The following is a 12240-nucleotide window of genomic DNA, read 5'->3' as shown; positions in this document are numbered from 1 at the left end:
AATAATAATAATAATAATAATAATAATAATAATAATGTTTTCATCCTAATTCCACTGACATAAGGCTTATCAGAACTCATAAGGTTCATCATAATAAAAGTGAAAAATACAGAAGGATTAGACATAAAATTTTATTCTGAAATGATCTCTGGCCACAACAATAAATGTAACGAATATTCACTAAAATAGTCTTAACTCCTGCCATCAGCTGTACAATACATACGTATTATAAAACTGGCCACAAGGATTAAAACCCCTACAACGTATTTAATGTGAAGTGGCTGTGTCAGCAGCATCTCACACAAAATTTTACATACATATATACACAATCCACATTCAATCATTTTTTTCACTTTTTTCAGTACGCACAGTTGCAGCATATTACAGTCACGTGTCTAAGTCGTTGCTCATTTTAAAAAAGAAAAGAAAAAAACCAATGTACACCTTAGACATAATTGCAGCAGTTGAGCTGAGTAAATACAATGACTTTTTCATAGTACTTTATATTTTGTAGAATGGATGTGTGTGCCCCTAGAAACAATGTAATTCACAAACAAATGCTTTCTTGTTTCAATGCTACCATTATTTCAAGTGGGCAATGCTAAAGTTATTAGTGACACAAAAACCTTTTCCAAAAAACCGTTAAAACAAATGAGCATATAATTTTAGCCAGATATTTCTGACTGGAAAAAAGACGAGATTCTTATGAAAAACAGAATCAAAGAACTCTGAACCTGTGTCTAGAGATTCTAATACAGCTGTTGCTACATAATCCCCGAAGCACGGTTGCTATCCAGTCTCCATACACTTCAGTGGCACCTGCATACGGTTTCATGCAAGCCCCATTTGAATCTGTGGAGGTCCCTTGCCAGTAGCCATGAAGTGCTTGTGTTTTTTTCCCCAACACAAGAAAAACAAAACAGGAAAGACATTTTTCGAGACCTTCATGACCCCCAAACCATCCACCAAGGTAAAAGTGGCATTAAATGCCTTGCACCCAAATTTTAAAAATCCCTGGCCATATTTACCAGAGCCAGACATATAGAAAAGGAATGCACTTTGGTTCACACCAAATGCCCTGGGTTTAATTCTTTTCACTATAAAATTGAAGAGTTTGAGGTAATTTTCGTTTTCCTTTTTACAGTTGATTCTGCCTACTGCTGTTGTAATAAAAAGAAATGTGTTTTTTTTTAAAAAAATCAATCTGATGTTAAAATTACAGCTGACTACTGTGATCTGCCATCTTTAACCCCTGAAGGAGCAAGAAAATTCCTATGAGAGTGTATTGTATCCTTTGCTAAGTAGTATGATTTGCCTTATGGACTCTATTAAGGCTTTTAAAACACAGAACAAAATCAACCAGAAATCTCTCCTGCCTATGTAACTGATATAACTAAGTTACCCATGAATATACTGGCACATTCTTTTGGAACTATTGTTAATTTCACTGGGTAGAACTAGTAGGGGTTCCCAATGGATTATATGCTTGTGGTCTTCAATATGTGGAGACATACAGAAGACAAGAGTAGTATTTTGAAAAGAGTTTTCAACCTTGCTATCTAGTACTGCATTCAAAGGGTTAAAGCGACAATGCTGAATTCTCCACAATACGGCGTTCTTCATAACAAAAGGCACATTGTTATGTGAGGACATAATTTTATCTTCCATGGTTCTTCTACTTGTCTTCCACTCTTGTTGTCCCCTGGTTGTGCTTACACAGTGAAAAAGCAAATTATCTGACACTTCAGCGGGTGCAAGAATGGGCAAAATGAGATGGCAACCAAACACAACACTGCTGCTATTCCTTTTGCAAAGAAGCTCAAATGTCCCCTGATGCAAGTTAACATGTGACACGAAGCAAAGTTTCCAAGCCAACATCTATCAGCCCAACTAATTAGAGCCCTTAGAAACAAAATCATGTCAAAACAAGAAGGCAATAGTCTTTAAAATCCTTTTTTTCTTTCCTACTCTCACCTCCCTCTTCCGACTGATAAAACTACAATAGCTAAATGACTGAACGCTCTGAGATGGCTCTCTCTCTCTCTCTCTCTCTTTATGTCAATGTATTAACAAGGTATTATGTCAAGTAAAAACAGTTCTGCATACTGTATTTTGGTCGACAAGTTTTTGATAGTGTTATAAATATGGACAATTGCAAATGCACAATTGACATTTACAGTCTGATTGAAAAAGGATACTAGATTTATTTCGAGCGATCTCTCTGTATTATGTTTCTCCCCACTTAGCTTTGCTAACATTTGCAAATTTCTTTCAGAAATATGATGGACACAACAATTTAATAAAGTGAATGGGCTTTCTTTGGGGGCAGGAAAGGAAGCCACAAGTTCAGCTAGAGCACCTTATATAGAGAAGTGCACCCAGGTGCACATAATGGTTTCCTCATTCATTTCAACATGATTCTCACTCTAGAACCGTGCCTTACTATTTCAGTAAGTCAAAGCTGCATATATAAGAACTCCATGTGAAGAACTGAGATCATAGCCATATGGGAGAACTAATCATCATGACAAGCTACAGATAGTTTAGATCCCAAAGCCACTTTTACTAACACACACATATTGCATAGCCACACACTACAGAATGGTGTACATTTAATATGATAAATAATTTAGTGTTGTTTGCAGGCAGAGAAATAACACTTGGAAAAAGAAAAGGAGATTAAATAGCAAGACAGTAACAAACTGTCAAAGGGTAATAAACATTTTAGTCACTTTTTAAAAAAAATTGGGGGAATGGGGTCTCTTTATGTTGGTTTTTTGCTAAGTGTTTTTCTTTCTTTTTTTGGCAAGCAGGTTTAAAAAAATGTTTCCTGAGAATTCATCATTTCTTCTTTATGCCCGTTTCCAACATTTACAAGTTAACAAAAACAGGTTCATTTTTTAAAAAAACAAACAAACTCTAAAACACACACACAAATTGACTGGGAACTTCTTGGCTTCTCTGGGGACTATGCTTTAAGTCGTTAAAAGACATTTATACAATTATTATAAATAGATTTGTGCATATCAACAGAGTTATGAACATTATTATTGAAGCTTTCTGTAACCAAACCATGATTACTCATTATTCTAGCATCCAGTCTTTTTAGTTTAGGCCTGAGACTTATTAAAATTCCTTTTCAAATATCATAATGAATGCATATGTGACATATATTTTAGCAACATCGGTTGCACTGAAAAATCACCTTGAAATGAAGGACTGTATTCATTCATTCCTTTCTGGAGTGAAATTTCAACCAGTCTCGGCTGTCCTTCTTTGTGGGGGGAAAAGGTGAAACAGGTCAGATTCTATTTACTTCAATATGGCATCCATCTAATCAAAATTTCATCTTCCTAGGTCTGTATAAGTGAACAGGCCTCATGGGTCTTTCCAGAGTTTGAACATGTTACTTTCTTGGACTGCATCACCCAGAATCCCCCAGCCATGCAGATTCCGGGCACTGTCCAATGAAGTAACAATCCTGAGATCTGGTGTCTTTCCTTGAAAACAACCATGCTAATATTATTAGGATGCAAAGAAACGAAACAAAGCAATCTACAAAAATGTCTAGTTTTGCCTTCCAAGTTTTCTTTAACTATCAAGGTAAAGAATGACACACATTCACACATGGATTTTCTCCATGTATAAAATGCTCAGGTATCCTAACCCACACTGAATTCATGTTATTATTGTCTCGCTTTTTAATTTAGTCTATAAACTTAAAACCAACCAAACAGTATCTCACTTGTACCATTCAACACTTGAATGGAATTTTTGACAGATCTGGAGCATCCCTGGAAGGACATGCACCAAAGAGACACAACTTCATCAGTTACTAGAATATCCCACAGGCACCTCTTTAAATATTCAAGTAATGCCTCCAGATGCTAATGGCAGTGCTGGGCAATATAATTGTTGGGGGAAACATCAGAGACATACTGGCTGAAATCCTGCTGCACAGCTTCAAATGCTCAATGTGAACTCATGGAAGCAAGATGGAAAACAGTAGGGAAGAAATGCTACCCATGAAGCACTTCAACAAGCATTTGTGCAGCAGTCATGACAGGGAGTGTGTAATTGATTGTACAATCAAGGATTGTACAATACTGGTTGCCTGGATGTAACACCCGGCATCCTTCCGCTGGCCTAATTCTACAATATGCCAGAATGAACAGGATTTCAGCCACTGCTATTTCTAGCAATATGGTAGAAATAATAATTACACTCATAAGCCCAAATATTCCTTTACACATATCTGGTGAAATAGTTAATGTACTGATAATCATAGAGAGCTTTCTTGATCTGAAGGTATGACATCTCAGTTAGGTCATAGTTCCTCAGAACAGATTAAATACATCAAGATGTTTCTCCACTAAAATGAATGAACACAGGAGTGCTCTTGGAGGAGTTCGATTCCTGATGCAACATGCCTGAAGACTACCTAGGAAATGCCTACAATCTGAAATTTGTACAAAAGTCTGGAAGGTACCATTTCACAAAGTTGTATTTTGAATATAAAATGTGAAGTTTCATGTTATTTTGGGAAAAGACAGAAGAGCACAGAAGAGAATTTTTTAAAAATCCAACGTGCATGTTGTCTGAACATTTAAAAGTGTAGCATAACAAATTCTGCCTTGCATGACTTCCATTCAGAAATAATAATTTTAGAGTAATATACTTCCACCCCACCCTCATTCATCTTTCAACTTTTTAAAAAACTTACACAAAAGGTAGCACATGGTATAGATGCTAAATCATTTGTAAAGAATGACATGTTCACATTTAGAGTGGCTCCAGAAAAAAAAATCATCCTCCCCCGAAGATTCTGGAGTTTACTGCTGATGATTTGCAGAAAAAATTATTGAGAGGGAGGCTTACTAGACTCTGGGAATATGCACGTATCTGGAAAGATACCCTGCACCACCATCTTGGGCTGTTCTAGTCCCAGGCGTGAGCTAAATCTTGGAATTTTAGTGTGGACTGATGATTTTTATCAAACCAAACATTGAGCTTTAGTCCGCTTGTGGCAAGCAGGTCTCACAGAAATAAAATGGTATGTTTATAGTTTATTTGGAGTGAAGTTGAAACAATTTCTCCAATCTTTATCGTATCTGATCTTTTTCTCATGTTTAATAAAATAAAAAGGGCTAAGCACAGATGTAGGTCAGCTTGGGGGTTTAAACCAGTTATTCCCAAAATTAGAGACCTAGATATTAATGGACGATTATCTCCAGAAGCCCTGACCATTGGCTGTGATGAGCAGGGTGTGGGGATTTGTAGTCCAAGAGCATCTGTGGCCCCCAGTATTGGAACCAACAGTCTAACCATTTAAAAACTGCATTACACTTGTACTCATTTGACACAACTCAGTGTTTATTGCAGCTTGTTGTGTTTTATTGTACTTTCCAACCATCAAGCACATGTAAAGCTGAAACATCTTGCGTCTTGACCCAGAAAAAGCAACAGGCAAAGCTGCCACAGATCCCAAAATGACTCGTTAGCAGAACAATGGCGCCCAGCATTGAAATGGTCAGGCCCTATCACCACACTCTTCTGAATGCTGCTGGCACAGTACCAGTTTGCCCTTGGGTCCATGTAGTGAAGGTCTGGGAGGGGAGTAAGGAGGGGAACAGTCATTATTTTTCCCACCCAAGGACTTTTTCCTTTTCTTTTCCCTGAACGGGAATATTCAAAATTTGGAGGAACACCCCGAAACACTCCTATGAATGATTTTCTTTTCCAGAATAAGCAAAATATTTTTTAAGGCAAGATGTGTGTCAAAAGCCATAGAGACTTTTTCTAGTTGTTGCTGGTTTTTGTAACTCCCATCCAGAACAAAGCAAAAGCATCTATGTTGGCCGTAAGGGAAAAAAAATCCAAATAGAAACCACTGCAATGTCTTAATCAGGCCCTTCTAAAAAAGGGAGGGGGAGCATAAAATGCATGTGCAAATAAAATCTTAGATAATGAAGAAATCTGCAGATTATCAGTTGAGGCTATGCATATTTTTATTCAAATTCCAAATTTGTTCCTGCAACTAAATGGGGGAGTCAACCTGGTACTCTCCAGATATTTTAGATTACAACTCTCATAATCCTTGACCCCTGGCCATTACTTATGGAAGTTGTAGTCCTAAGTATATAGGTGGCATGAAGCTGCCTAATGGGGACAGCTATCTTTGTAAGAGGAGTATACAAGGCTTTCACTGCTTGCCCCGCAATTGCTGATTGCCTTCTTATGATGATCTTTGACCAACAGTGGAGATAGAGAGGTTCCTACATCTGCTGCCTTTTTTTGACCTGGCCATGCCAATCAACCAACCCCTTTGCCTCTTCTTGCAAAGGACTGAGACAGAAACCCCAAGCCTGCTACAAAATGACAAGAACTCTGCACAATCAGGTTTATGTTCATATAGGACTGAAGTCTAAGGCATTTATACTTCTGAAAGTCCAATTCTATGTGCACCTACCTGTGATTCAGTGTCACTAAACAAACTGGGTCTTACTTCCCCCAAACAACTTAATTTTACAGACTAAGTTATAGAATATGACTTTTATGTTGTTAGTGTAGTAAAAATAGTTTTCAGTTTGATAAGAAAGTATTGCATATATTTATATCTTTTCCCAAATTTCAGTATTTGCCCCCTGGAAATTCAACAGGGGGCAGCCAAGAGGAGACTGGGGCAGGCACAGGAGCAGGTATGAGTGTTGGATGGAAGCCCTCTACCGATGCAACTTTCTCACTGTTATACAATAAATATTTATATAAAATATTGTGTGGAAATCTGTTTATTATCCATATTATTGGATACAACTTCTACAGCCATACAGAATCTCACGTGTAGCCCTGAATGTTTTCTGTATCGACAAAAGAAAAAGGAGAGAAATGTGTGCAGGACTGGAATTTACTGTGAGAACAAAATAAAACCTAGGAACAGGAAAGCATTTAAAATCCACTCCAAGGAAAAGCCAAGATGAACTGTGGGGTGAGGGAAGGTGACAACTCCTTCTCCCCACCAAGCTATCATGTATGATGGTTAGGTCATAATCAGTGGCCTGCCACTGATCTTTTTATTATTGTGCCACACCAATCCCATAGTAAGGCGGACTGTTATTTTTATAAGAAAAAAACTTTTCATTAAAAAAAGTGTAAAAACTTAAAGCATTGTCCCCATGTTATGTTTTTTTATAAAATCAAACCCAACTTCTCTTACACATTTAAAGTGAGTACTGAAAAAATACAAATGTTTAAAGTTACCAAGCAAATAAAAATAGAAATCTGAGCTACTTTTTCATATAAGGCTCAGTGATGTAATATCTCTTGTTTATTTGTTTTTTTTATCAGCATCCGATTACTCAAACTCAGCTAACAAGTTTTGGCAACACTGTCCTCTGCTGAATATTCCCATTGGCATCTGTCATCTGTGCCAGATTAGTCCTCAGTTTTGAAGCTGAGTTTGAGGTTGGAGGTAACTTGGAAATTGATGTGATAGCACCAGTGCTCTCTGTTATTCTTTTTGCTGATGTCTTCTCCCCAGTGGGAGGCTTTGGCAAACGCCTCCGTAGCCAGGGGTGCCGTAATGCCTGACCGGGGGTCATGCGCAAGGCAGGATCCCACTCCAAACACTGTTTCAAGAAGTCAAGGAAGAGGGGATCATCACATCCTTTTAGTGCGCTGCCCCAATCTCTGCTTTCTGGTGGACCACGCAGTTTGCCCCGCCGGGAACGACCACCGTTGAGCACTACAGAACCATCGGACAAGGTAGTAATGGTACAGTACCGAGGATAACCCTTGGAGCTCACAAAATTTTTTGCTCGTTTGGATAAATCTAGTAGTTTCTGGGAAGGCATGCCCAACAGTTCTATCATACAAGCCAGCTGATCTCCTTCATCTTCTCCTGGTAAGAGAGGATAACCAGTCAAGAGTTCAGCTAGAATGCAGCCCAGGCTCCACATGTCTATGGGCATCCCATAACGAGCACCAAGGATGACTTCTGGAGCACGATAAAAACGTGACTGAATGTAAGTGTAGACACGCTGGTGCTCGTAACAGCTAGAGCCAAAATCAATCACTTTAATGCCACTCCTACCCTGCTGCTTCAACAGAATGTTCTCTGGCTTAAGGTCACAGTGAATGATTCTGTTTTTATGCAAAGCATCCAAGCACTGCAAAATGGAGTGGGCGAACTTGCGGACCAATGGCAGACTGAAGCCCTGAAATTTGTTTTTCTTGATGAGCTCATAAAGGTTCATGCTTAGCAACTCAAATGTCATACAGATATGGTTGCGGAATGTGAAGTTTTCCAGCATGTGTATAACGTTCATGTTGTTATCCTTATCCTGTTTTTTCAGGTGCTCCAGGATTCTGATTTCTTCAGCGGCTTGGCGGTGGAAACGCTTCTCGTTCCGCACCATCTTCAGGGCCACGTGCTGATGCATCTTGTGATCGTAGGCCTTCACCACTTGCCCAAAACTTCCTTTCCCTATAACCTTCAAGACTTCATATCTGTACGATATATGATCATGGGGAACTTGTATGTAAGAGCCCTGGTCATCATCGTATCCTCCATTGTTTGGACCACCAATCACACCTTGTCTCTTCTTCGCATTTGGACCCAAAAAATATATTTCAGGGTAACTGAAGATCTCATGATGCTCATAGGCAGTTAGCTTTTGCATGTATTGCTTCATTGTTTGCTCGGGTGTCATCAGAGAGGTTTTCATCTTACCTGGGCCTTCCGTTGACTTCAATGAACTGGAGCTTCCCTGCCGCCGATGAGCAGATTCCAGCTGTCTGTCTTGCACCACTGGCAGTCCAGATTTCGCTACTGCTGTAAGCCCATTTGGTTGCGTTGTCAGAACCGTCCTTTTGTTGCTATTGTCTTCAAACAGCTGCTGAACCTGGATCTGTCCATGGCTAGCAACATGTAGGTGTTCATTCATTGTGTGCTTGTTTCCACCAACCTAAAACAAAGCACAGTTCTCTGTTAAATGGGGGATAGGTTGGAACACTTCCCAAACTACAAATGAGGCAAGAAATCAGTGCTTTTCTTTATCCACAACCCACTCCTTCACTCCTTGGGGTGAGCCCTAGACATTTAAACCACTAGGCTGATTTAAAATATATTTCAGTATACAGTGGTGCCTCGCTAGACGATGATAATCCGTTCCACTGAAATCACTGTTTAGCGAAATCATTGTCTAGCGAAAAGCATTTCCCCCATTGGAATGCATTGAAACCTGTTTAATGTGTTCCAATGGGGAAGAATCGTCGTTGTCTAGCGAAGATCAGCCATAGGAAAGCCACTTTGCAAACCGCCAATCAGCTGTTTAAATCGCGGTCTTGCGAAGCTTAGGTCCCAAAAACACCTGTTTGCGAGCACGGAGGGAGCTGTCAAAATTGTTGTCTAGCGAAAATCGGTTTGTGAAACAGGGACCAAACACTGTCCAGTGAAATTCCCCCATAGGAATCACAGTTTTGCGAATCACTATAGCGATCGCAAAAAGCCAATCTCTAGCGAAAAAACTGTCATGCGGGGTAACTGTCTAGTGAGGCACCACTGTATTCGCTTAAGCGGAGAACTGCACTACAAAATTTGAGAAGTACACATCCTTAAAGACAATAATGACCTCATGCATGTATTACTCCAGAAAGTCACATCAATTCAAGCCATTCAACTGATGGAGGAGAATAATCTTTGGCATTCTAGAAGCACAGGTTTTGCAATCATCAAGCAATATTGAGAGATGACTCAAATTTTAACTTGCCTAATCCCTGACAGAAGGTGGCATCTTCCATGTACCAGCCAAGTGTACCAAAGAACAAGGGATGTTGCCTTACACTGTGTCAGGTGGTCTATCTCAGTACTGTCAATTGACTGAACACAGCTCTCCATCAGTTCAGGAAGTCTTCCAACCCCTACCTAGAGATCCTGGCATTCTTTACTGGTATTTCACACATGTACACATCAGGCCTGATCTTGCTTAGAGTGAGATAAAATGAGACAAGATGGGGTGTCTTCCTGGTAGCATGGTGATCAACAAGCATAGTCACAAAATGGACCATGCTGAGAACTGAGTTACACTGCAGCCAACTGTCAGGTTTTCCAAGCTACTTTTTATTTCCTCTCAACGAGTGTCTCCAGAAGCAAGGGGTTGGAAATAGGTGAAAGCCTCAGCAACCAGAAGGAAATGTTATTCTGTTTTTACCTCATGATTTCCAGGGATTAGTTTATGATTTTGAACATCTGAACTGCAAGAATCTCAGAAGTACACCCATGGGCTGAAGAACTATGGCGGTAGAGCAGAAACTTGTTAGGTTTCTAAAGGTGCTCAAATCACTGAGCAAAGCACAGAATCAAACATTTTATTGTGCACATTTTCTCACAAAGAATATAGAGCATCCCCAACAGCTACAACCTGACAATTATTACATGTACATTACGTTAAGTATATGCATCTGACTATACAAGTGTCTTGAGGTTCTTGGGCTCATACCATTTTAGATGCTTCTTTTGTGCCAAAGACATTGCACCACTTTCTGAGCCCAACTGTTCAGAAAGCTAAAGTCTCATTTTTATTTTTGGGACACACATTCCCCCCTTTGGCTATATGATCTATCACAAGACTGGGAAATATGCAGCCCTCCAGATGTTGCTGGACTGCAAACCCCCTCACCATTCACTGGGATTGAAACTTATATCTGGAACAACTACACAAAGAAAGGTGGGTTGGCTGACCTAGTTCTCTCAAATCCAAGGCTCACTATCTAGTCATGTTCTCAACGACTCTATGTTCACATGTTCTAGATGGGCGGTATATAAATCTAATAAATACATAAATAAAATAAATATGTAGGTGGCTTAGAAATCTATGGACATACCATATACTGGGCTTATTGTTATAGGTTCAACAAGTCCAGTGCCAAGCTTGGAAAAGTTACTTTTTTTGGCTATAGGACCCAGAATCCTCATATATCCTAGGTCCTCCAAGGTCATTACAATGGCCACTGGCCACAGCAGCTTGGAAATCTGAGTCTTGACATCCAAGAATGTATTTCCCCAAAAAACCTTGGTCCAGACAAGAAAATTCTATAGCCAGAGAACAAATGCCCCTCTACTAATTTAGAATACGGCATAAAGCAAATCTCAGGCCTTATGAAGGGCTGCAAAACTCTGGTCTGTAAAGATCCCTTTCATTCAAATTCTTGGTAACACCTCCCATGGCAAAGGTGTTGGGGAACGCATGTGAAAGGAGAGCAATTTTTAAAATTTATGTTACCTCTGTTTCCTGGGAATGTGTTTGTCTGCAAGATTATTATGGAGCTGCTCTCTGGGAGTAAGTCAGAATCAATAAGCAGATACTTTGTATTGAACTAAGAGCAATTTGCTGGTTCTGTTTATGTTCCTGCTTTTTGTGCTTCTGGAAAATAGGCTGAAACTGACACTGTGCTGACCTTATCTGCTTTATGATTTGTTGTCATCCTGAAAAATATTATCACAACAGTGATATGGAAGTAAATCACTAATTATCAAACACTTGCTTTGAACTGTTTCTGCAGGAAATAGATAAGAAGGACAGTTCATACAACTCTAGAATTTGGAACAGTACATCTCTTTGATTTTCCTCTTTCATTACTTGTTCATTACCGATACAAAGAAAATGTGTGTGGCATCTAATTAGCATCTAAATACTACAACCTGGGAGTTACTTTTTAGACCCTGATGGCTGGGGGAACCTGGGAGCTGTTTTCCAAATATGACTTTTCCAAACTCTGCCTGGTCCTAAACAAAGAACTGAAAACATGCTCAAATCTTTCTACAAAAGTACTGAATAGAAGTTCTCAGATAATTCAGAGTTGCTTCCCAGCTGTGATGTGTATTTTTTTTTCTTGTTTGTGGGTAACATTCAGGCCTCCAGCTGCTGGACTGCAACTCCCATTACAACTCACCCCTGCCTACGCTAATGCAACCTGCAGGCCAACAATACTTTCAGGTTCACCCTTTGTTAGTAACTCTGTGATCTGAACAGCTTCAAGGGCAGCAGTTTGGTAGGTGGAATGTCCCCCCAGTCTAGAATTACAATGATGAGAACAGCTACACCTTCTGAATTTCTATTTGTCCTGTGGATGATGGAAAAGTTATAAATTTACTAATTACAGGGTATTTTATAGCCACTGACAACAATTTCTCCCTGTGAAAGAAATTGCCAATGAAATACCGAACAGCAAGGGTGACTTACA

At 39.4% G+C, this 12240-nt stretch overlaps 1 protein-coding gene across 3 annotated transcripts in view; it reads right to left on the bottom strand.

The window, feature by feature from the left end:
• Positions 1-117: 117 nt before the first annotated feature.
• The window catches only part of DYRK2 (dual specificity tyrosine phosphorylation regulated kinase 2), a 30141-nt gene continuing 18018 nt past the window's right edge, over positions 118-12240 (bottom strand). For all 3 annotated transcript variants that reach the window (XM_073000398.2, XM_073000397.2, XM_020786010.3), the window contains one exon: positions 118-8963. In XM_073000398.2, coding sequence (XP_072856499.2) covers positions 7362-8942 — 1581 coding nt within the window. In that variant the 5' untranslated portion in view covers positions 8943-8963 and the 3' untranslated portion in view covers positions 118-7361. The remainder of the gene's footprint in view (positions 8964-12240) is intronic.

This window comes from Pogona vitticeps, chromosome 5 (genome assembly GCF_051106095.1).
Source record: "Pogona vitticeps strain Pit_001003342236 chromosome 5, PviZW2.1, whole genome shotgun sequence".
In the NCBI taxonomy this organism is placed as follows: domain Eukaryota; kingdom Metazoa; phylum Chordata; class Lepidosauria; order Squamata; family Agamidae; genus Pogona; species Pogona vitticeps.
This window is presented reverse-complemented; position numbering and strand designations above follow the sequence as displayed.